A 26753-nucleotide genomic window follows, 5' to 3' on the forward strand; every position below is an offset into this window, starting at 1 on the left:
TTTTTGAACTGCTTTTTCTGCTTCCTTTGTTCTTTCTTTGTCATATCCATATTAGACAACATATCGCTGGTTTAAGTGAATTAGTGGAATCCATTTGATTCTTCACTCAGAAGCATCTGGCATTGGAAGGTGTCTCAGCAAAATATGCCACCTCACTCAACTCATAGGAAAAAGCTGACTAAAAAAAATTCTTATTGCTGATCTGTCTCCTGCCTTGGTAAAAAACCCCCCAGGTTGTTGGTTATGAAATCACTACTCTTGTTTTTCAGCTTTCTACATCCTATGGGCTGTTTCTATTAAGGTTGCACACTACCCAGACGGAATGGTCTACAATAACGTGTGAATTACATTGTAGGAATTCAGAGGAGAGTAAAATGAGATTTTTTAATTTTACAATATTCTCAAGTCATTCAGAGCTGGGTGGAAGGCAGCATTTTTCCACTGTGGTAGATTTTGAAGGCTGTTTGAACCACTAGAAGAACAGCCTAGAAATTTAGTCCCTCCCACCTTCCTCCTACACAGGTTGCTAAAGATAAGGGCAGCCACACTGGCATAAAAAAATGACTTTTTCAAGTATAATTTTATCTAAATCAGTTTTACAGAAACTTTCAGTTTTGCAAACTAGAAATTTAAATTAAAAGTGTTTAATTGGTTCTGGCTCTGGTCATTTGTTATGATTGTTAACATCAAAAGCATATTGCACAACTATGTGGGAAGCTGAGGTCTTTGGCATTAGCACAAGTCAAAGCCATTGAGTTGCATTAGTTCAAAGAGGTTTAAACACATCATTATCTCAGCTCGGAGAATGTTTTATAATGTCTATGAAAAACATTTAGAAATACATGTTATGTAAGCTGTTACCACTCAACTCTATGAAAATCACTAGTTTTCTTTAAAAACATAGGTATCTCTATCTTAGCAGGGCTGAGATTTTGTTTTGCAGAACTGATTTCTTCTCAATTTCATCTTATGCTGAAAAACAAAGCCAACCCATTTTGGGGAGTATGCAGCTGCTACTTCATTTTATTTTTTGTAACTAAATAGAGTCCTATAATTTCACATGACTAATATATTGGTAAGAGGAGTTAAGCAGTAATAACTTTTCGACTGTGATTCTACAGTAGTAGTACAATTTACTTCTGATTAATATTTAGTAAATAATCAAATTCCAATTACATACTGGGTGCATTTTGAATTAAATAGGCATATTCCATAGTTTGTAAACATGCTTGAGTCTTTTTTTTTAATGGCTACATATATTTCAGGAAGATAGTCAAATGTCATTATGCAGAGGAAGATCAGATTTCAGTATCTGTAAGTAGTCTTATTGTTTGAAATATTTCTCAGATACAGTTTGCAGTTTGTTTTGATTAATACTATCTATTACTGTAAACTTGAATTACTTGGAAATTATTTTAACCGTCTTGTTGTTTACTTTGAAGGAAGTGAAGTACTGAATCGTGATGAACAAAGTTCTGTCTTAGAACAGATAAATAACAAAGAGCCTACTCTGATTGAAACAATCTTCGCAGTATTGTCTTACTGTACTTTATCACCCAAATCTCTTGGCATTGCTTTTGAGACCTACATGGAAAAAGAGCAGTTGTGGAATTGCTTATACAATATGACAGGTATTTAATTTATTAATAAGCATTTAAAATCTGATGTTAAACCTTGTCACTTTTCAGACACATAGTGCATATTATTTTTACCTTAATAAATCAGATGAAATGATGGTAGTTTACTTCAAAATCATAGTATAATTGAAGTGTTTTGAGCAATCAGGTCATGGTAGGAGTGGTGAAAATTTTGAAGAAAGCAGAGGTTACAGAGCAGCATGGTCAAAAGTCTGATTTCCTTAAGTGTCTGTCTTAGCAGCAGGCTGGCAGCAGATAGTTTCTGTAGCTCTCTACCAATACAGGTTCTTTGTCTCTGTGCATTTAATAGCTCCAGACCTTTGCCATGATTTAAAAGTAAGAAACGATTAAAGGAGAGTGGAAAAAGAAAAGAAAGGCTTCCTATTGAGGGAGACACAGTCTGATGGGCATATAGACTCTGCTGTCAACAGGCCGACAGGCTCCTAATTTTATGTGGAGAGGGAGAGCTGCCCTCACAATTAGAGCAATGAACACTGCCCCCAAGGAAAAGCAGTATTCAACCAGAAAAGAGAGGTGAGGTTTTGAAAGGGTGATCTTGCAAGTGATGGCTAAAATGCAGGAAAGCTCAAAAGAAAAGAAAGGAAGAAAATGGGAGAATGTAAGAGGGGAAACAGAATTACGAATATCACAAAACAAAAAACAATGGTGGTAAAGGTGCTCAGGTATTCCTCAGAGAAAAATGGGATTGCAAAAAGTAGAAGTCTAAGGTGTAAGAGGAAGAAAAATACAGAAATATTGCATGGAAGCTTCCAGAAAGGCCATGCAGAGAAGAATAAAACTTAGGTCAGCAAAAAGTACAGACAAGCAAAAGTATGAGCAGAGGACCTAACATGTCAAAAGACATCTCTGGTACGTCTGCAGTACTCTGCCTGACAACTGCAGCTCCATGGCAATGGAGAAACTGCAATTCTCTGTGGCATTAAGAATGTGGAGAAGATTGGTACTTGCTGTAATGTCAATAACTGTATTTAGGATGGTCTATTTTCAACATGCAATCTCTGATAACATGCTATATCTCTGTTGATGACTATTATTTGTATGCATTTTTATTTCCAAAATATCTTTTTTTCCTTTGCTGTTCTCTAGTATAACAGTTTGGGTATTTAATAAATGCAACTTCATTAATACTATCAAGACAAGGAAGTAGAAAAAAATAAGTATATCCGTTTGCCTCATTGATGTCTAACAAGTAATTAAATGTACTCCATATAAAAAGGAAGACATCAATCAGCTTAAATTAAATTTTCAGGAATACATTGGTGGAGAAATGAGGATGAAGGAAATAAATTAAATTTTACTTTTTGTCAGTACTGTATTAAGATGGTACAAGATGCGACATTGTTTTGCTTTATACTTTCTTTAATTTGTACCAGACCAATAGGTCCAAGTTATTATGAAGCATAATGTTTTTACTTTTCTTTCCATAAGAATTCTGAAACACTTCTTTCTGAAACAGTTACACAAATGACTACACTTACTGAATATTTAATAATTCTTCCTTCTGAAGTTTCCAGTTGTGGTGAGTCGGAGCCAGAGGTTATCAGATGCTTGAAGTTGACTTTGATTAATTCAGTCAAGGGTATAGTGAAGCAGATAATTTCTTTGATGCATTCATGGGAGGCAACAGAAAACTATGGAACATACCAGCACAAGCAAATAGTTCCTGAAAGGTTGCTGAAAACGGTTCCAAAGGAATGGAATTACACTCCTCGGGAAATGAAGAGAAAAGAATCTGGGAAATGTGGGTGAAATTTATGCTGTTTCATAAATTTGTCATAAAAGCTTCTTACTCCTTTAATGAGTACATATCAAAATTGAACAGTTATAATTCACAAGCTTTGCAGTTTGACAATGAAGAAAACAATTTCCAAGCATCCTGTGTTTTTTTTAAAGTACCGAGCATTAAAATTCAATACATCTTTCTTGAGGCTTACACCCATGTGTACACAGACAAGCTTTTTAAAATAATCAGGATTGTAGTAGTGATAATAATAGTAGTGAAAATGTTTTTGGCATCTGGCAGTAATAAGGTGGAGCTGAAGACGGAGTAAAGCATAACGCTTATGCTCTTGTCTTAATGGCTGTAACCAGTTCTTCTCTTAGTTATCATCTTTTCAGTCAGGACAGTTTATATTTAAATACACAGTGTTGTCTGAAATGATAACAACTTATCATCCCAACTTTACAACAGCAATTTATGTTTCAGTAGCACTGAAACTGGTATGGAATTTGCTACTGCTTCGTTGTTGAAACAGTTACTGAAGAAAGAGAAATAATATATGTAACAGGAGATGTTTTGAAGGTGATTGGATGTAAAGATGATTTCTGTTATATACTTTCATAGCCTATGGTGCCTAAAGTCTACATCATTTCAAAAGGCTAACTGTTGGAAACATTTCACCATAAATTTATTGCCACCAAAATATTACCTGATTATTTTCAATACAGTAATATCATTGTAGTATACTCTGCAATTAAGTTTTGAATATGTAGATTGTGGGCAAGCCAGGGTATGAATCCATTCATTCTTTCCATATATCTTCTCTTCAGCATGTTGAGGCACATTTACGCAGCAGCGTGCTTACTGCAGTCTCACTTTAATCTAGAACTTGTATGGCTCTTTTAGGCTATTGCTAAGCCTGAACTGATATGCAAACTGAGAGGTAAGGCTCAGACTTAGTGACAAATTAAACTGGCTGTGTGACACCTAGAACAGGTCTGTCTTTTTTTTTCTTTAAACAAGTTGAGAATACAGGTGCAATGAGTCAGGGGTTTTCTTGGTCTGTTTGGGTTTTGTTTTGGTGGTTTTTTTAAATCTTGGTTTGACTCCATATTGTTGATCACCTTTTGGTATATTTTTTCATTTTAGATATGTCTTTGGGTTTTGAGCAGCATATTTTCTGTAGTTACTTCTATAGCTACTTTTAATATCTGGAATGTTTAAAAGGCGGTGCTACATAGTGTGCATGCTTATATGAAAGTTGATAAACTGAAGTTTTGTAGGTTTGAACATAGAAAGGGATTGCTAGAAAAATAAAGATTATGAATGTATGTAATATCGTCAGACAGTGCAATGCTCCACTTAGGAAGTTGATAAAATATTACACTACAATTTTGAGGACAACTTTTTTACCATTCAGAATACCTGTGTGTTGTCTTTTTCATTTATTCTGTGCACAGCAGGACTAATTGTTAAGAGGGTCAGTCTGAATTCTAAATTTTCTAGGTTCTCTGTTTTTAATTCATGTTATTGTTTAGATTTTGTGGGATTTATGTAGAGGAAGCACAACAGAAGTCAAGCTACAGTGTTGAGTACTTAAGCCTTTTACCCATTTTCAGTACAAAAGAAAGTTAGAAATTATCACACAACATTCAGAAGCATGCTGTGATAGAACTAGAATGTTAATGTTAATCATATCTTTTCTTTCTTTTTTTAAGGCTTCACAAGGCTTGCAGCTCAGGCAGTATCTATTGTAATCAGCAAGTTACCTACAGTGATTGCATGTTTGCCTCCCCCAATTAAGTACTTCTTTTTTCTGGCTGAGAGAAAAATGTCAAGAAACTTTGCTGAATTGAAGAAAGCTGGTCTGCTTGTCTGGAACTTGATTGTAATTATATGTCGGATATTTGAGGATGGAAATACTGCAGAACTTTTAACAGGTGCAACACTTGACAGATGGAGCAAAGAAAAACTCAGTTTAGTTCGTGTGTGCTTAGAAGGTATTATGGGAAAACAGAGAAGTGGTCCTAAGCAAGTGACCCAGAAGGTTATACAAAACATTGAACAGCAAAGACCAAACTGGATTGAAAGCCAGTTGCTGAAGGCTAGGAAATTGAGCACAGACTGGTAAGAACATAGGATTTTTAAATGCTGTTGTTTATTCTTTATTTTACTGGATTATTATGCATGTTTATGGCTATTCAATTTAAAAAAAAAAACAAAACAAAAAAACCCCCCAGGTGAACAGTGATCATATATGAAATGGATTAGTTCTTAATATTGATGGTTTTATAGCATGTTTTTGCAACTTAATTGCATTGTTGAAACAGTAAACCATGGTTTCATCGGAACAGTGTCTTCATAGTACTTAGAGATTTCATATTTCATGATGATCCAAAACCGTGGACAATTTAGTTGGTGTATCTTTCAGAATGTGAACAGGTACACTGACTAGAAGGCACCACAATATATTTATAAATTAATTTTGGTATGGTGATTAAACTAAGAGGGACTATGAAAAGCTTTCAGTGTTCATCTGTGATTAAAAAGTAACCATACTTCATTTTAAAACATAACAAACCCTGAGGGCAAGTAGGATATATCAAAACAGAACAAGGAGAGCACCCTGCTGTGCCTTTCTGAGGAAATATCAACCTTCCCTGCAGATTTGACATTAAGGTCTGAGTGTTTTAAATCCTTATAATGATTTTTCAAGGAGCTGCGTACATGTCAATGTGTTCCTAATCCAGTCTGTTTTAATGTTGAAGTCATGTAGCATTCTGTAAAAATACTATTCATCAGCTTTCCAATATTAGATTTATTGGAGTTACATGACTTACTGAATTAAATTGTTGACTTCTGAAAGTAAGATTGCTTTTTTTCAATGAATATTCTTGAAGGTTGCAGTCATTGCTATCCTGACAGTAACTATCCATATAAACAAAGGAGATAGTGATTGTAGGTCGGAATCACTGCAGTGCTTTAAGGGACAGTATCCTGTTAACATGAGTAGCACTAAGTAGTAATAGTGTCACATGAACGCTCATTGACATTGACCTTTGTAATCTTTACATTTCCATTTAATACTAATTTACAAGCTCTAATCCAGTGATTAAAAGATTGAAGCCAGAAGCCAGTGACTGCAAGAGTCATAGAATAAAAAAGCCGTAATGATAATGTATAAATTGATACTTAACAGAATGGTTCCATAAGACAATTTCTAATGTCACTGAGAGAATAGGTATTTCTTAAATAATGCAAATGCAGGGTAAGACAATACTGTGGAGAACCTCTAAAAACTAAAACTTTAGTATTTGCACTTCTTCTGAAGCTGAGAATTTTAAATTAATATACTACTCTATTTTCTTATCTGACATACCGCGGAAATGCTGTATTATCCATTAGGTATCAGACTGTGGGAAATGAGTGTGGGAAAATATTTTCTGTATGTATACAGTGTCAACCAAAGTGAGAACTAGTTTGTGACTAGGCGTCCTAATTTTAAGCTTAGGAAACTGAAGAATGCATTATGTGCCCTCCAAGTGAGTAGTTATATGACATAGTTATGAAACTAAGTCCCCTGACTTCAGTGGAATTTCTGCAATAGAAGTCTAACATAAATGTTATTTTTTTCATTTTATATGCAAATATCATGAGTCAATTTCTGAGGAAAAAAATAATCTAGTTAATAAATAGCTGCGATATGCAATGTAGAGATATTATTATAAATGCAAATTATAAAATAATATATTAAAGCTGAAATTAAAATATCAATGTAAGTAATGCTCACATAACCACTAAACTTAAAAACAGATCTTTCAAGAGGAGACTTGTGATGTTTACGTGATTTGTTTGAAATGGGAATGGTTATAGCTGAAAATTTAAGTTGGTGTAAAATTATGTTCTGTATAACCTTTTCATAATTAAATGATTTTGGGGTAAATGTATGCATATGCATTTTTATATATATATTCATATTTATAAATGTTTATAGGCTTTTAATAGATATGGTGTATGGAAGAAAATAAAAACCATAAAAATTCAAAAACTTATTTAGGATTCACCTACACAGTTGTGAAAACATCTTTGAAGTGCACTGGTTTTTTATAAGCGAAAGTCTTGCTTGATTTTGTCTTATGGTATTGTTATCAGGACTGCTAGCTACATAAAAAGTCTAAACATTATATAGGTTCTTCCACTGTGGCATACAAATTTAACTTAGTTTTTAGGAAAAAAAAAAAAAATCCTCAGTGAAAGGTTCAGAAAGTGGCAGTTGTATGTGTTGCCTGTCTTATGTACTGCCTGAAAGCATTACTATTCATTAAAATAACCTTCACTTTATGGTAGCACCAGAGCTGTAAACAGTCAGGTTAGATTCTGAAGAACACGCATCCTGAGAAGAAAAGCAATGTCTGTCTTTGCAAAGTAATTTGTTGAGTTGAAGATTATTGTTTTTCATCATGGTGACCCTGACTTGGCTGGCTGGGTGCATATACAGATTAAGATGAATGCAGTTATTCCTTGGCTGAGGTCTGCCTCTTTCAGGGCACATTCTTCCTAATGACATGATTGATAGGCAGTCCCAAATCCAGAGAGGAACTCATTAATCATAGCACTGACTGAATCCAATCATCTGCTTCACCTGCACAGTGACGGACAGGGAAGGATACAATTTGGTCGCTGACACTGATACACTCCTTTGTCAGAGGTCCTCAACTTTTTCAATGTCAGTCGCTAAGAAGTTTGACAAGAAATTCAGGTTGGATCTATATGTGGTATCGAAAGATCAGCCTTAAGTGTGCTTTAATTTTAAACATCAATTTCTTCGAAGCTTTTCTGTAAAATGCACCATAATAACAGAGTATCACTTACTTCCATTCAGCAAAGAACAAAATTATAGTTTGTATTTTGAAACTATTTGCTCTGTAGGATGTTCTGAAGCTGCATGTGGAAGCAATATCAGCTTTAATGTCCAGCAGCTGTGTAGCATTTAAGTGAGCCTGCAGGTCAAACAGCAACTTTCAGCAGAACTAACTCTGTAATCATGGCACACTTTCAACAGTAAACTGCAACTTACCAGCTGACTGTACCAAGGTATTTTGGGTTTTTTTGGTTTTAGTTCTAAAAAATTATAATATTGGTGTTTTTTAAATCAGAATGCTTCTTTGGTATATTTTAAATTAATCCAGTAATGACTATAGAAGAGATGATATATTCTGTTGGTCTTTCAAGTTCTCGACACTTCTGTGTCAAGGTGCCAACACATATCTGTGTTGCAGCTCTAATGTTTGAGGAAAAGAATTAGTTTTAGTACTTTTTTCTTAATACTTTATCAATCTACAATATTAAGCGAGTACAGAGCTGGTAACTTATGTCTGTATACAGAGAGAGCAGTCTAACAATGGTCAGAGTTTTGAATGCACGTTTTTCTAGTCATTTGGGCCTGTAACCTTCAGATTTTTTTCTGCAGCAGCTTCACACAAATACTTCTAAGAAGAAAAACAAGGAACAGTACAGGGCAAAAAGTGCAACAAGTGGCAAATAGGTACCTTTGAAATGGTTACTACCATCCCAGTGGGAAGAAAAAGACTTCAATTTAAAACTTCTAACCTATACTTAGAGTAATGGCTACCTTTCTGACATGTTAATTAGGCTTTAATATGTGCAGCGACAGGCAAAGAAAAATGTACAAAAGATCAAATGCAAATGCCATTTCTAGTAGCAAAGATACTTCTCTAGTGAAAAGAAAATAAAAAAATATTTGGTGCTTGTATGTCCTTAGAGTAAAGAATGTTTTATGTTTTCATCTTTCAGATTAAAATAATTAAAATTTGTATAATAAAAAATGTTATTTAGCATTGACTATATATTTGTATAAAGGCTTATGAGCTGTATATACAGCAACATTTGTTTTGTGCAAGTCAAATCTTTATAAGGTTAACATGCAGTTTTAGCTGACTTTGTATTAATATTTTTATTTTTAGAAATTGAACTTAAGAATATTTGTATCTTTTCTATGTTCTAGTGCCTCAGTCACAGTAGAAGGTGCAACGTTAGAGGAAGGAGGTATTGCACTTGGATTCACTGAGCAGAAAATAAACATGATGGTCCTGGATATCTGCCACAAACCAGGTGGCAGCGAGTACCTGAGGCAAATTTATCACATCATCCGGCTCAATGAGGTAGGGAAACGGCCTTTTTACCGAGCAATTAGGTGTGTACTGGCCTGAGGCAGCGTCTGCTGGCAGCTAAGGGTTAGTCAAGGAGGTGATAATGCTTCTTAAAGTCAATATGAAATCCTATATTGTATTGTAATAGAATCTATTCAGTTTAGGCTTTTCGGCATTTGTACAGAAAAGATTACTTTATGGGAAACAATGTCGTCTTTATTTATGTACTTAAACAGTAGTATGGCTCATAAACTTCCTTCAGATTCATATTGTAGACCCATTTTAGTAGTTTGAACACAGTAAAAAAAAAAAAATTTTAAAAAATCAGCAAGGCTGTTGAAAATTGACTGTTAGAGGAAGTAAAATTAAATGTGGTGAATCCATTCTCCTGATGTAAAAAACAAACAAACAAACCCTAGGGCTGTACTGAGGAAGTAAATGCATCTACGTGAAAACCTTACTTAATCTAGATAACTCTGTTCAGTTAAAGTGCTTTTGAAATTACAGTAAACAAATTCAGATTTGTTTGCTGCACATGGAATTTGAGCAATGTAAAAGAATTATCTCGTTATTTCTAAGGCTGTACTAAATTGTCCCAAGTTACCAAAAGCATTCTGATTTTATACACTGAAATAAACACAGGTTTGCTTGAATTGTATGATAACACAGATCTACACAGCTTAATTAAGAAAGTTCTGTTTATTAGCTTTAATTACTAAATTACTATTCCTTGAATGCATAAGCAGGTGCTGTTAAGATCATTGCAAGTGTACAGAAATGTTTATAATAAAATGCAAAATAATGCAAATATAGGCATAGGCCAAGATTTTTCGTTTTAAAAAAAATGAAAGCAAAAAAACAATTAGGCAGCTATGTCTGTATGAAGGCAATAGAGAGCAGCTCAGTACTGGCACTGTGCTTCTGAAAATCAGATCAGCTGTTTAGTTCCTAAGTATAGGCTTAAAAGCAACCTTTATGCATCTGCATTTGGAAGCTTTAGAAGCAGTGTAAGCTTGTATGTAGAGATGGCAACCTAATATTAATACAATACAGGATCTTTTCAAGTTTCATCTCAAACAATTAAATGGTTCAGGAAGTGAAGTGAAAATTATTACTGTAATACAGTTCAAACAAAACCTTTTCACCTGGAGCACATTCAGGATTACTCTAACTATAACGGAGTGAGAAAAAGATGATGAGCAAGACCTCCAAAAATAGCATATAATCCACTAGTTAGGGCAGTCACCTAGGGGACAGGATATGCAGGCTCAAATCTTGATTCTGCCTGGTTTAGACCAGGGAATTGAATCTGCATCTCCCATATCCGAACTAACTCCCCAAACCGCTAGACCATTAGCTACCAGCGTGGAACTCTGTCCTTTTCCCCTGTTGGAGTTGTTTCACCTTGTAGAAATTGCTGTAAAAATCCATTCTGTAACTTCTAGGGTCAAAAATAGAATCATACTCTAGCTGAAGGGGTAGAATGCCCATATCGGTTTGTGGAGACCCTGATCCAAGATCCGACTCCTGTGAATATTCGGTTATTTATACAAAGTGGAGCAGCTCCAATAGGAGGTAAGAGGCTAAGAGAATTAGGTGGAAGAGGGACTTTAGCCTGACTTTCCACATCCCAGGTGTCTCTCCTTGAATTTCTGCAGCTAGTAAGAACTTTGTTAAATATAGAACATTTCTCAGTGGAAAAAACTGTCTTGTTTTTAAAAAAAAAGAAAAAAAAATTGTGACCAGCTTGACTCACAGAAGGACTTAACCATATTACTTCAAATTGCCTTTGAAACCGTTACAAAACATTTTAATGCTTAGCATGGTATTATGATAATGCACTTTTCAATATTATTTTTCATAACTTAGATTATGTTTAATGTGCCTGACTACCAAGAAATAGAGTTGTCTGTGCAAAGGTCCGTCCTTTTGTTTGGAGACTCCTTGGACTATCAAGGGACCGTGTTCCTAAAATTAGTTGGAGATCTTTATGCTACACTGCTTAATAATTGCATGTGAATACAGAATAAAATGATGAGACAGAAAATTGTTGTTCTCAATAATTTTCCTTAGAAAATCGGGTGAAAATGGATATGGATTCTTGGAAGCTGTATTGAGAAATAGAGCTATGATGCTATAAAGATCTGTAATAGATACTGTAGAAGTCAAAACAGCCTACAGTCCTTTATGTATTTATCAGAAAGAATAATAATTTTTAAAAGAATTTTTGACTAATCACTACCAAAGAGAAATCAAGTCTCCTGAGCTGTCAGGCTCAATAATATTCTGTCTACTTGGTTTCATGCCCAGTCAATGACAGTGAGGATATAGCTCACATGTTTACAAACATGATTTCATTTCCATCTATTTTCACATTTTTGAAACATGACCCTTTCAGGGTCTACAATATGTACTGTACTAAATGAGTTCCTAAAGTAATGCATTTACCAGTGTTGAATAAGTCTCTTTGTGAAAACATAAATCCACAGTATTCTAAAGACAGAAAAATGTCTGTACTGGGAGGTGAGCTGTATACCACTCAAAATGTTCAAACCCTAGGAAGCATGGACAGCGATTTCCAATTTCTCTGCTAAAAAACCAACAGAATCTGCTTCTCGTGGCTCTGTGATACACAGAGTGCAGGGTTGCTTTAGAGCTGTCTACAGATTTTGTGAAAATGTGTGCATGGAAGGCAGTACAGACATGAAAAATCAGTAAACATATAGAAATAGCTTTTAAATAACGCCCTTCACCACAACTTCAAAATCTTTGTTATGGCATGAAGTCATGAATGAATAGAAAAAAAACCCAGACATTTTTGTAGGCTGAGAAAATATAGTTATGAGACTTAGGGTATGTTTTTACAGCTGGGTTATGCTGTTGTCTTAAACCAAAAAAACTCTGCCTTTTTTTCTTTCCTTTTTTTTTAAATACACTTAGATGATTTTGTGATTGTCTTGGGCAATCATGACAATTGGCTGCAACCAGCAGAGAGAGACAGTCCTGCTCTTTCTCTTGCCCTTGTGCTTTCCCACTCCTAGGCCCCCCTTTGTACTAGTACTAGAAATTGTGTGGCTTGTTTATCTGGCTGAAACCTTTCTTTTTTCTGGCTGATTTCACAACATATGCTGGTGCCAATGCAATGGAGAAACAGCTATGGTCTATGTGGACTGGGAGGGAAACTTGTGCCTTTCGGGCCAGACCACAGTTGGATTGGTTTAAACTGATGACGAAATTATTCTCTTAGGAAGACCCACTGAGGAGCACAGGGTGCCTTGGCAGGTAGTTTACATATTCCCTCAGCTGTGTCTGAAAATTTTTATCGTCTCGGTAGTAATGGAAAGTAAGGGGAGTATTTGCATACACCCGTCTTAATGAAGACTCACCTTGAGTACTTGCTCAATGTTATGGCAATCCTATCATTATGGACTTCATTTTAATAACAATAAACTGTTTAATCACAGTAGTCCTTCCAGCAAATAGGTCTGTAAGTGTTTCATTATCTAGCTCTTTGTAAAATGGTTCTATTTAATCAAAACACTTTATTGGCATGCAATGATGATTTATTTACATAGTAGTTTAAGAAGTGAAAACAGAAAAGATTGTGGCCAAAATAATCGTGTGTCTGTTGCAGTATAGTTTCTAAAATTGCCATGTAAATCATAAATGAATTCTAGTCTTTGAATGCTTCAACAATTAAAAATAGCTTTGAAGAGTGGGAGAATATTTATTTCCTGTGTTTAAACAACTGGTTTGAACGTGTTCATCAAACAATTAATTTATAGTCATGTAGTAAATATTTAATGCTGTCCAAAAAATAACTTTCAATATTCATGTATAGTTTATCATGTAAAATAAATCGTATAATAGCCATCTTACATTCCAACAGCTCATAGAAAACATCTGTTTTTCATTTCCACGTACATCTAACATATATATATATTAAATGAGAACTGATACACATAATTTGATGACAATTTCAAAACAATAGCTTAGATTATTCTGATTTGCTTCGGTTGGATGGACATTCATGGATGTTACTTATTGTTTGTTGTAAAATGGTGTTACTCTTAAAAAGGTTTCTACTTTGTAAGAGATTACTTATTCCTTTAAGATAAGGAACTTCTATAAAGCAGATTGTGTGATTGAAATTAGGGCAAATTTCACTTAGAAAGCTGGGTGGCATATACTATTTTGTGGTTGTTTTTTCTTCTACAAGGAATATTTAAAAGAGCAGCTGACCTGTGAGAATTCTTCTGAAGATGGTGTTACGTCCAGTCAATGCCTGCCTTTGACACTGAAGGGCAGAGAAGAGCAGCCTGTCTTCAACCCTTTCCAGGTGTACAGACAATCTTGTGCAAAAGTGTTCAATCAGGTTTGTGAAAATCTGAAACCTTTATTATAGTATAATTTTTATTTGTGGATCTTATTATGAGCATGATAATGACAGAGACTGAAATTATGAAAATGGAATTATTTACATACGTTCACATTTGATGAAGTGCAAAGGAATATTATTACTTGTGAATCTAACGAGGGCACCCTCTACAATAGCATAAAGTTCAAAAAGCCATTATTTTCCTTTTCTTTTATCAGAATTATAGCATGTAAGAGCAACTTGCATTATTTAGACTTTCTGTGTTAGTTCAGTATAGTGAAGGAAAGCCCATTAGGACCAATGACATTTATTACATCTGTGTAATGCTACATAGGGCCAGTCTTAGTCCTTTGAAAAATCATGGCAAAACTCCAAGTGCACATTTAGAATCTTCCTGATAAGTCTTTCACAGAAATGTTGAACAGTAAAGGATGCTTTGGAAATACAGAGATTTAACAGAACAGTGAGAATAAGCAGGGGAAAAAACACAAAAAAATGAAAGCATCCATTTCTCTGTTTTTTCATTAAGCCATGTTAGTGATATGTAAAGGTTTATGATTTACTTATAGAAATTAGATTCCTGATAATGTAACAGTTAAAGAAAATAGATCTAGTTGCCTAAATCTCTGCCAGAGCACCACATGACCATTTCATTACACAAAATGGTACGTAGTTTCTGATAGCACTTGAACACTTAAAAAATCTTACACCATCTTTTCTCAAGTCTTCCTAGTCTATCATCTACAGTTTTGATTCTACCCCTCAATTTCAAATATTTAAAAGAAATGGTATTACAGTGGCATGAAATTCACTTTACAGACTTGTGGTAGAAAGACATCCCTTTTCAGTACAACTCTGCTTTTAAATAATATAATCTCCTTTCCCAGTTTTGAACATTTTGGACTATTTCACCATTTGTATTGCTGTGAAATAGATCTGTTTTGTGGTTTTTGGTTTGGGGTTTTTTTCCTTACTTGTTTAATGAATGCTTAATCATTGTTATGTTGCAATAAAAGTGTTAATATACTGAAAAAGGAGATTGATACCAATTTCACAAGGCTTCTCACTCCAGAGGAATATGCTTTTAAAGTATCTTTTTTTGTTCCACTAGTGCCTTTATGTGTATCTTAAATTGATAGAATTTCAGGGGCTACAGAATCACTTACTCCAATTTGAAATGCAGAAAATAGTTTACCATGCCTCAATTCTCAATTCATTAATAGTGTGGTAGAATAAGACCTTCAAGTAGTGACAACTCAGGGCAGAATTCTTCTACTACATACAGGTTTGCAGTGCTCTATTAATCAACAGATGACAAGGGATAGTTCGTATCAAATTGCTTAGGATTTTGTAAACTTTTGGCATAAAGTCTATTACCTGAATATGGAGAAATATCTTAAAATTAAAAGAAAAAAAGTGTAGATCGTGGACCTTAAAGTACCATGTGCCAACCCTGTTGTTGACAATGACAGACTTACTTCCTAACCTTAATAATATTATTAAATAATTTAGTTCCCTTTACTATAAAATTGCGCATTTATTTAGTGGTGTGGGACTGTCTATTTGTAAAATAGTGGTCAGTATAGCTCAGTGTCTGGTTTCCTGTGAAGGTTATTACCAATGCCTGTAGAAGATGCAAGAGCGCTGGCAAGGAACAATTATTCTTCTTAAAGGATATATTTCTTCTTAAATTCATTTCTTACTGGTTGGCAACTGCCCTGAAGGTTAGGAGTTTATAATCCATGATTAATTTCTTGATTTTCTTTAAATCTATTGTAACTAGATGGGTTTTAATACATAAACTAACATTTTATCCTTTTATAAATTCTAAGTCCCAACAAGCTATGGGTTTCACAACATATTTTGTCAATGAGTTAATTATGTATTGCCTTCTAAAACTTTTCTCTCAGAAGGGCCAATTGGAATAGGCATGGCAATACTGCTTGTGAGTCCAGAGAGCTGGTTCAGCTCTAAACGTAGAATGTTTGTGTTACACTATACTATACAACATATTATAATATTTAAAAATATAATATATAACAATATAAGAGTATGTCTACACTACGCGGTGTAGACGTGCTCTTAGCTTCCTCAGTAGAGGACTTCTTAAGATGAATTATTTCAAAAGCTTTCTGAAAGATGATTTGTAGTAAACATTCCATGTATTGTTTGTTGGTATATGTAAAAATTGCAGTACATTAGGGTGGTTGACTTTTCTTTTCTGAAGTTTTGCTAATTTGTCCCTATCATGTCAAGTTTAGCAAGATACTCAATCGTAACTTCTATGAATTTTACTGCTCAGGAAACAAAGGCCACTGAACCGCTATTTTGAGATCAACTCTGGCATTGCATTTTTATTAATGATATGTAAATTTCTTACCTTCTAACCCTCTAGTTCAGTAGCTCATTCTAGGAAGTGTGTCATTTCTGTTAACAATTCAGCCACTTCATTCTTACATTCCTGTAAAAATCTCGGATAATCACCATCTGGTCCTAGTAACTTGTTGCTCTTGATTTTATCAATTTGTCCTGACACCTCAATCTCTGCCAGTGCTGCTGCTCCTCTATTGTCTAATAAGCTTAAGTCTAGGCTATGCAGTTCCTCAACAGTATCAAGAAGAAAAATGCTACAAAGAAATTATTTTCCTTTCCTGAAGTGACATTTTCCAAACTGATCCTTTATTTTTTTCACAGAACTGATGAGTTTGTGGACCGATATGGTATACTTATAAATTTTCCTGTTTGTTTTATGACTGTTGCTACTGGCTGTTTAGCTTCTCCTTTTTCTACCTCTTGATTTTACAAGTACTTCCTCCATATTTATTTGTCTATTTTTAATTCAGTGTAGAGTATAGAACAGTTGCCTGTTTCCTCCCCTGTGTTCTTCTCCCATTGTTCTCTCAGTTGACTCTTTTTACCTTATTTCTTATCAGATGTTCACTATTACTGCTTCATTCACTTTCCACTTTCACACTATATTATTCTTTCTTTAGCTATTCTTGGTTCCCTTTCTTACTCTGTATTTTGCATTAATTTTTCTATGTTACTTTTAAGTGCATGCCAAAGATGAGGGTTAGGGAGAAAGTTAAATTAAAAGAAATAGAATAAAATAAAGTTGGAAGGAAGGGAGGAATTGCACTGATTCTGCTCTCCCAGAAGAACCAAGTGCTGTCTGTAAGAAGAAAAAGATGCACTGCAAGATATAGTTTACTCTTCTTGTTTAGGTTTATTTCCATTGTTTTGACTTGCTTCATTGTTTTTTAAACTACTCAGTGCTATTTTAGTGTTACAACAATAATTTTTTAATTATTTCCTCCCAAGAATGTTGAATTGCAGTCACTACTTGACCATTACTGACAATGAAAATTAATATTATGCAACAGGAGTTACTGTTTTGTAAACATAAGAATGTTGTGTGTGGTCTTTTGTCTGCCCACCATTATTGTAGATTGCTTTTATTTATTAAATGAGCAATATGGAGTTATATTTGTTCATATTGTCTAGACTTACTGTTGTTTATAATAACCATCTGGTGACTGGAGTGCCTTACAAAACAATAGACAAGTAAACCATCACTCTAATTACGATACAGGTTACATCTTGAATTCCAGCTATACCAAGTTTTTCATGACAAACTTTTTGCTGACAGCAGAAAATGTAAATTGCTGTTACATAAAAAGTTGCCAATTATTTTGATTTTCAAACAAAGAGTCAAGCTCTCAAAGTGGTTGGGCAGAATGCCATTAACAGTTGGAAGAATAACGGTTCAAAAAATTGATTTATCTTTTTATAAATAATGGCTACATCCCCAAATGGATTTATAAATTAATTGCTGTCTTATTGGAATAAAAACCTTCTTCTGTGGACATGATTGATATCATCTGTCTAAGTCCTTGTCCTAGACCCCCCTCCTTCTTGGTTAGTATATCACAGCTGGAGCTTTAATTTACTGATCATATTAACACTGATTAATAACTAACAATAGCTTCTTGCCATGTATCAACAGTCAACCATTACTGAATGGAACTGGGATTGGTCAAACTTGCTGCCAAGGTATTTGGGACTGCATCAGATGACCTTCAGGGTGCTGCTGGCACACAGGTAATGGGATTTTGGCAAATAATTGCACTTCCCTGTTGTCTTTTTTACTTTATAATAGTCAATAAACAAAGATTTTACTGGTGAAATTTATAAAACAAATTATATATTTATTTTTAAATATGCAGTTTTAAAATGGAGATACTTATTGTCTAGTGTATTTCATCCATACAAAGATGGTGTTCTATTCCTATTTGGAGGAACGTAATATGTTCTTTCTGTCCGAGACCTGAGTATATGTTGATACTACCCTTAAATAGTGCTTTAAAAAGAAATGAGTAACTTTTGCAAACCTATACTGCTCAGGGAGATTTCAGCTGTACAGCACAGAACTTATGGGATGTTTACTCAAGTTGCAATGAATCTTAAATTCAGTTGGGGGCATGACAAGTGTAGTTAGAAATAGAAAGTGTTTGCTTAATAGTTTTTAACTAATGGAACCTATTTTAACATTTTAACACTTTTTTACTTGTAAAATTTAACTGATTAATTGATAAGCAGATATATTTAATGCAGAATTGATACTTGTTAAATTCAGAAAATTGTAGGTGGAAAAAGTGGGTCTTTTTTCTAAAATATTTGCCACATATCCTTGTGAAAACTGGAAAACTTACATGTTGCAAACTAAGAAGTTTAACATTTCCTTCTTAATTCTGAATCCTCCTGATCATATCTCATATGGTCATATCATTCATCTTTTAAACTGAACTGTTTCTCTGTCTAGAAATGAGAGTGACAATTTCAAAAGTGTGAGAATTTGCATGTCAAAAATGTTTTTGTTTTTTATGCCATTTTCTCAATTTGTCTCTAGCAGTTAGTCTTAAACATTTAGTTCTTCATTTCATATACAAAATATTCATACAGTCTATTTCTAGTCTTTCTTAATTTTGCTATGATTAATTCTTTCCCCACCCAACTTGTTATTTTCCAAAATTTTAATGCAATTGAACAAAAAATTATGCAGGTGAAAATGAGCCATTCAATTCTCCTCTTGATGTCCTCTGTTACACACTACCAGACAGAACATGGGACTTCATGGACTTTTTGGTCTGTACCAGTGGTGTCATTTTTATGTTAAATGGCAGAGACAATTCACTGCTAATTTTTTTTCTTTGATAGTTCTCCTGCTGATTGCTAACACTTGTCCTTCATTAAAAGTGACGTAGTTTGCACTTTTAAAAGAGATTCACCTGGAAAGTCAGTCTCAAGCTGGTTCTTGAACTTCCCTTCATGTTGATGTCATCAATATGAGCCAAAGAGAGCAGGGAGGACTGCTGTGATTTGCAGAGGGAACATTTTTTGTGGAGATTTCATCTTCTCTGATATCTTGAAACATAGTTCTTTTTTTTTTTATCTCTTCATAGAGTTTAGAAAGAAGTCACGTATATGCCTTCTCTGTCCTTCTCTGTATTTCACGCCTTTGTCATATCATCTATTGTTGCATCTTTTTTTTTCCCATTTAATAAGTGCCCTAATTGTTGTCATCCTTCCTAATTTGAAAATGTCTCCATTCATTGCCCTTATACATGATATGGAAATTCTCATCTAGAAGTGACATTATGCAAGCCATTAATGATTAGCTCATGGATTTATTATTTAAACCACTCTACTTTACAGACCAACAGATTGTTTAAACCCATTGTGATCATTAAGTAGAATTGCTAATCCAATATCTGCCATAGCGAGCAGCATCTCCAACACAGCTTGTCTTTACGTGACTTAATTTTTAGCATAACTAAAGTATGTCTGCTCATGTTTTGCAACCAGCTAGGTCAATTCTAGCTGGTCTCATGGCTACTCAAGTAAGATTTGCAGTGGCTCAAGTGAGCCCTGTTTTTACGTGATTCTTCATGCTCCTTCCTAAAACTGCATAAACCTCAGTCTTCCTTGTGCTCAGGAGTTAAGGTTCAGACTGAATGAGTGTGTGATTATTTTGACCTCATGTTTATGATGGGCCCATTGTGTTTCTACTATTTGCCTCCCGAGATGAATTAAACAAAACTAAGGGCAGTGCTTGAAAAGAGTCAGAATCATCAGTTTATAAAGTGGAGTGCCATAATACTTAAATTACTCCTTTCTTTAACACATGCTAAAGCTTTCCCTTATCAGTAACTTCTGTGCAGGCGAAAATATTTTTACCTGTTCACAGTGATATTGGTGTCTATTTCCTTTTTTTATATTTAAAGAGAAATACTGTCTGTTGCATATGAAGTAAAATAAGTATGCTCTGCTCTCTCTTTTGTGGGGAAGAAAAGTAAAAATTCTTAGGGGACTCATTTACAAGGGAAATGCTCCCCTAACCTAGTTAATGACTGAGTTAGGTGGGAGGGGGTTATGGGAGCATTGTCCCAGAGCCAGCAAGTGGTAGGCAAATTAATTGGTTGGTGGTTAGGGGAAAGTAAAAGGCTTTTAGGACTGGTTAAAAAGGGAATGAATTGTTGTGTACTGCTCATTGTTGGCTCCATGTGAGCATGTGAATCTAATACATGCATTCCTATGATCCTCAAAGTAAAAGTGTTTAGGAAATTTTTCAAATGAAAGGTGTGGATCATTAATGATATGATTTTATTTCAAGGTTATCAGATATAGAACGCTATCAGGAAAAGCCTATTAAGTTGAGCAGTAAGCAGTTACATAGACAACTTAATGTCCATCCCTATTTACAGTTCATACCTTTAGAAACTGTAAAGAAGTTTTCCTTGCAGAAGAAAAGGGATATATAGATGGATTGCTTTCTTTTCTAGCTTTACTTCTTATTCTTTTTTTTACGTATAGTTTGAGCTGCAAGAAGAGAAGTTAACATACATTTCAATTATACTTGAAATAATAACTTTTAATAATAAGCCCGTTAACATTCAGCTAATTTATAGTACTTGATTTATCCAAGTTTTAAAAAATGTCCTGCATACTTACACAGTACATGCTGCTTTTTCGAATCTTGGCACTCACTTGTCCATCCTTAGTTATTTCAGTACCAAATGGGAGTTCCTTACCTCTGATACATATATTAATACAAGAAGAGTATGTGCTTTTAGTTATTGTTTTATTCACATGTATCTCAGCTTTTAATCACTGTCCTGTTCATGAAGGAAAAATTGTTATTGTCTGGCTAAATCAGCATGTTGAAACTGTTTCTGCAGTTGATTGTATGAACTATGATCTCTTCTTTTTAACTGGCTGGCCACTATCTCAGTGCATATTTTCACATTTGAAAATACTTTAGTGACTGTGATGAGTTGACCCTGGCCAGCATCTAAATGTCCATATAGCTGGTCGCTCACTCCCCCCACAATGGGATGGGGGAGAGAACTAGAAGAGCAAAGGTGAGAAAACTCATGGGTTCAGATAAAGGCAGTTTAATAAGTGAAGCAAAGCAGTGCATGTAAGCAAAGCAAAATAAGGAATTAATTCGGTGCTTCCCATCAGCAGGCAGATGTCCAGCCGCTTCCAGGAAAGCAGGGCTGTGCCCCTCCCAGCTTCTTGCACACCCCCAGCCCAGTTGCTGGGGGGCAGAGTAGGAAAAAGAAAAGGTCCTGGCACTGTGCAAGCACTGCTCAGCAGCAGCCAAAAAGCTGATGTGTTGTCAACATGGAGGCACAAACCCAAAGCACAGTACCATACATTACCCTTCTTATTTATGTACTCTCCTTTACACTGATATATCAGTTAAATACTTTCTGATCATTTATTTTCACAGAAGTATCTCAGCAATTTGTACATAGTTATAAGACATTAATATTTTGCTGGGTTTGAGATGTGACCTTTCTTCTGCAGTTCTACAGGAATTTCAGGTGTATTGAATACATTACTATAGAGAATAACTATGTTCCACTCACTATAATTATGAGAAACAACTGAGACATTTTTGTAACATGTGAAGCCGTTCTCCAATATTGCAGTAATTTGCTATTCTGTGGAGGAGTGGCCGGGATTCCCTCCTCTGCACTCAGGGATGTTTCACGCAGCACTGGTGCCAGTGCAGGGCAATAAGCAGTGATTTATTTGGAACGATGTGGGGATGCGCATGCGAGCAGGAGCCCTCTAGGTGCTACAGGGACAGGCAAAGAAGAACTCATGACTGGCAAAGCCAATGACAGTCAGGTACAAGATCTTAAGAATAGGAAGCATAACAACTTAATAACTGAGAGGGGAATATAGAATCATTTAGGTTGGAAAAGACCGTCAAGATCATCGAGTCCAACGATATGTTGGTTTGCCATAAATGCATCAGGTGAGAAAAAATATCAAGTTAGAAAAATTATACAAGTTAAAACCAATATTTGTTCAAGTGGATAAGAAATGCTGTGAAGAACATCTAGACTGGAAATTAGAAGATGATTTCAAACAGATAAACTAGTGTAGCTCAAGAAGAGTTTTCCAGAAAGTGTTTGCACGGTGATATGAGCTTTAAGTAGTTTTAAGTTGAAACAGGATAGACCAAGTGGTTTACTTCCAGTCGTGTATTCCTTTGATAAATATTCTCAACTGCCCAGCAGCCTCTCAAAGCAGAGTAGAAAGCCTGGAATTGTTTATATAGTGGCTTTAAGGAAACTACAAAAAGTTAGTAAGTTTGTTTTCTACTAAAACTGGATAAAATACTTAGGCTTTCTAGTAATGTTTGCTGCAAAATATACACAAACTCTCACATTCTTTGGATGCCAGAATTTTTCTTAACATAGTCCAGACTCCATTTTGTCTGACAAACTACTGGGCTGTTTGCAAGTGAAACTACTTTTTAGGAAGGTAAAGACTATCCTGGGCAGCAGGGTGCTGCCCTAAGATTAAGAAGATCCCTTTATGCTGTGGAAGCTTATCTTGTACCTAGTGTCTCTCTTTTTTGAAATCCTTTTGACTGTATTGGGTGAGGACTGTCTACTTGCTGTTTGCAAATAAATTTGTTAATATAGTTGTGGCATTTGTTCCCCATACTAGAGTTAGGTGAAAAAATGATATGCTTTGCCATTGATTAAGCTTAATAAAACCAAAATTAAGGCAAAAATTCTTGTTTAGAATTTTGAATGATTGCAGGGCAAAATCTGCATAGCTCTTGTATATTCTAGTGGATACACAGACACCATCTGTTGAGAATGGTAGCCATATGGTGAACTATTTATAGAAAATGTTTATATTCATTGTGTTGTTGATTATCTAGATATCCAGAAAATGCTCTTTTAAAATCCAGTTTATCAACACATGGAAAAATGTATTATGTAGTTTTGAAATTGAAAAGAATGTCAGCAAACTGCATGTGCTTTGTTGTCTGTAAAAGATGGTTTGTTTGGTTTTTTTTTTAATGCAACTCTACAAAAGCCTGAGTCTGAGAAATGAGTGAAAATACCAAGGGTAAGAAAAGGTAGGAAGTTCTCTAACAATTTTCTTCATAGAAGAAACAAATGGTGGAAGAGCAGTTACTGGCATAATGCCAAGACAGAGACCATATCTGCATGGCAGAGGATGCCAGTGTTATGTCTAGTGTACTTTTAGATGTGTTAGTCAATCCTTCTTCTAAACTGCAGATGATCCTAGACCTTTTGTATTCAAATTGCTGGATATTGGAAATCCATATTGTTGTTACGGCTACAAGTCAACTATTAATGATGTGTTGGTGAAGAACTGGGATGCCATTAATACTGCAGTAATCACCACCTGCTTGGTGAGATTATAATGGATGCCCTTATAATGCATGTGAGAACAGGCTTTCTAAAATGCATGGGAGGCTGTGAAAGACAGTATCCCATTGTTCCTGCATTAAAGGAAGCAGGTGTAAGGTATTAATCCATTATTGCATGTCTCTTGGTTGATCACAGAGTCAGGTTTAGACCCTAATGCTGGATATACCAAAAAAATGTCACTGGGATTTTGAGGAAAATCTGATTTTGACCTTTCTGGATAAGCAAGGACCCTTTTCCATAAATGAGTTAGTCAATAACAAGGTATATGTCACATCCGTCAACATAAGGATTATCCCCCATCTGCTTATCCTCTTCTGACATAGCTAATGAAACTGTACTCTGACCTTAAAGGATCTGTCAGAAGTAGGCTTAGTTCCCTGCCTGGCAGTTTTAAAGCATTGGTGGCAAAATGTAGATCGCTAAGCAAGAGGGAAGACGGTACCCTGTATTACATACTATTTGAATGCCACTCCAGCCACTATTATGTATACAGTTGTAGCATGAATTTCACAAGTAAGTGAGGCTAAAGGTGAGACTTCCCATATGCAGTACACTTTAGACTTTTCTGGTTGTTAGCATGCTGTCTCTCTCTCTCCTGCAGACATGTTGATGAATCCTATGAATAAAACAGTATTCTCCAACAACAATCTCCAACAAAAGATGCTAAAAAGGAAGGGACTGCCATATCCCAGTTAACTTTAGTTAATGTGAGCTCCTTTTTAATATTTGGAAGTCCTTTATGCAGCCTTTGCCTATATAAGATGTGGAAGTACATATTTATCAGCTGTCTTTGAAGTAACAACTATAAAATTGCTTAAATAAGGTTTCATTCTAATTTGGTGCTTTTTCCATTGCTCAAACCTGGCCTCTAGAAAAAAGTAAAAAAAAAAAAGTATTGGTGATTCATGTTTTGCATTCAAAAGTGTGTTAAGCACAGCTTATTGGCTGGAGCATAGGCCTGTGAGCTAAACCCCATTCCTCTAATAATGTCTCACTGTATCTTGGTTTCCCCATTTAAAATTAGGTAACATTTGTCCACATTTTTATGTCCTTTGATATGTTTTGATAGAAAAAATGCTAAGTAAATGCAATGTATTAGTGTTAATAATGCATATATGCATTTATTGTTAGGATTCACATTTAATTGGTTTCTTTAAAAGTATATATCTTTTCTTCATAACTAGTTATTTTTGTATACTGCAACCACAAATAATTATTTGGAAGTGTGACACTTTGACATTTTATGTCACTATCTAATTAACCTGGTGATTGACATTCCATGACCTGGCTGACTTTCCTTAAAAATAGATACTTCCTTTCATCTGCAAATAATTTGCGTTCCTTTCAGCTCTGGCTTGCATCCTGTTGCTCACTAATGATTCTTAAGTGGAGATAATGTTTGTTTTCTTATCTGTTCTTCTTCCTCTTTCTTGAGCCTTTCTGATCCAAGTTTTCATTCTTAATAAATATATAGTGATCATAAGTGTGTACAAAAGCTCTAAATGTGTATTAATGCATTCAGAGTACTGAATACCTTAACTGTACACACTGGCTTAACTACTGATCTTATCTATAGGCTTTCTTGCTACACCTACAAAGGAAGAGGCTACAGGACACAAGCCAACAAGCTAAAAGTCTGTTTTGCCCGTCAACCCGTTGTTTCTTCCTTCTGCTTCTTTTAGATAAAGGATTTTCAGCAAAGTGCTAGTAATGCAGAGTAATTCAATTTCCATACAGAGATCTCAATTCCTTTTCAAGCTGTAATGAGTTGAGACATGCAAATCCCCTGTAAGGTAGGGGGGGAAGTATTAATATCAAAGTTAAACAGATGGAAAATCTGGTCCTGCAAGTCACCTTTAAGGTTTCTTCAACACTGCAAAACTAGTCTGTAGCAAAGCCAAGAGAAGAACCTAGCTCTTTTGACTAAATTTTAGGATACAAAGCTACCATATAGTAGATGATGTGTGGGAACTGTTGATGTGCATAGTCCTAGGTGGCAGGAAAAGGGAGGTGGCTCAGCTTTAGTTACACTTAATTGTGCAGTTAGTTTGAATTACCTTGCAAGTCTTCTTAGAAAGTGGTAGGCCCATTAGTTTTCCTGTGAAGGAGATGGGGAACAACTGTATGCCTTCTCTTGACCTTGAAACATTTGCTGTTGCTACCACAAAGCAAGTAGTAAGGACTGGTGGCTGCTACTGTGCAGGTAACAGACCTTCATAGCTGTAAATGCTCTCTCTCGGTGCTACAGCTTTCCCACAGGTTATTGGCTTTCTCACGTAGCTTTCCTGGATGAACTTCCTCTGTCCTGTCTGGCTCGCCCTGATTCAACAGCTAATTGCTTAAGAAAGGATGACAAGTCCCAAAGATCTTATTGCCTCTTCCCCAGGCACAGTTGTCAAACTGGCCTTGAAACTTTTAAAATCATGGAACAGTTTTGAAGATACAGCAGGTTTGGGCACTTTCACATGTGTTCTTAATAGGTACTGTGATGCGCGTAGTCAGTTTAAGATCTGCATAGACACTGTGATTTGGGGATTTCTGATCCTGACTCATAATCTGGCCCAGAAAAACTGTTTGGGTTTTTTCTTTTTTTCCCCTGTAAACTTCTTTCTGGGATCTAACAACAAAGTTTAGTCTTTGTGAAAAGTGGGAAAACATTATGCATCCTGCATCATGTAGCAAAGAGGGAATTCAGAATTGTCATTCTAATAGTTGACACTGGAAAATGTCATTGAAGAAAGCTTTTTCATGTTAGTCTTTAGATTGACAGGTTATGACAAAACTGCATTCATGTTGCTTGAATACATCTTTTGTCTAGTTTTACATGCTTTTTGACTTGTCTAGAAAATGACATATTGAGGTTTTCATTAGCCTTAACCAGGTGTGATTTTCTTTATGGAAGATACCTTGGTAGGACTACAGTTGAAGGCGAATAAACCAGTGAAGCTTAGAAAGGCCATGGCCCTTCTTCAGATGGTAGCGATGAATTGAAAGACTCATTAATCAACAACCAAGTCACAGGTGTGATGGCTTTCCTGCAAACTGCCAGCAGACTGT

At 35.2% G+C, this 26753-nt stretch overlaps 1 protein-coding gene across 1 annotated transcript in view; it reads left to right on the forward strand.

Moving 5' to 3' along the window:
* Positions 1–26753, forward strand: part of KIAA0825 (KIAA0825 ortholog) — a 251615-nt gene that overhangs the window by 119590 nt on the left and 105272 nt on the right. Inside the window, exons 15-20 of the mRNA XM_052777154.1 lie at positions 1443–1631; positions 3166–3399; positions 5097–5505; positions 9404–9560; positions 13768–13923; positions 17933–18027. Coding sequence (XP_052633114.1) covers positions 1443–1631; positions 3166–3399; positions 5097–5505; positions 9404–9560; positions 13768–13923; positions 17933–18027 — 1240 coding nt within the window. The remainder of the gene's footprint in view (positions 1–1442; positions 1632–3165; positions 3400–5096; positions 5506–9403; positions 9561–13767; positions 13924–17932; positions 18028–26753) is intronic.

The sequence above is a fragment of the Harpia harpyja genome, chromosome Z, assembly GCF_026419915.1.
Source record: "Harpia harpyja isolate bHarHar1 chromosome Z, bHarHar1 primary haplotype, whole genome shotgun sequence".
Taxonomy (NCBI): Eukaryota; Metazoa; Chordata; class Aves; order Accipitriformes; family Accipitridae; genus Harpia; species Harpia harpyja.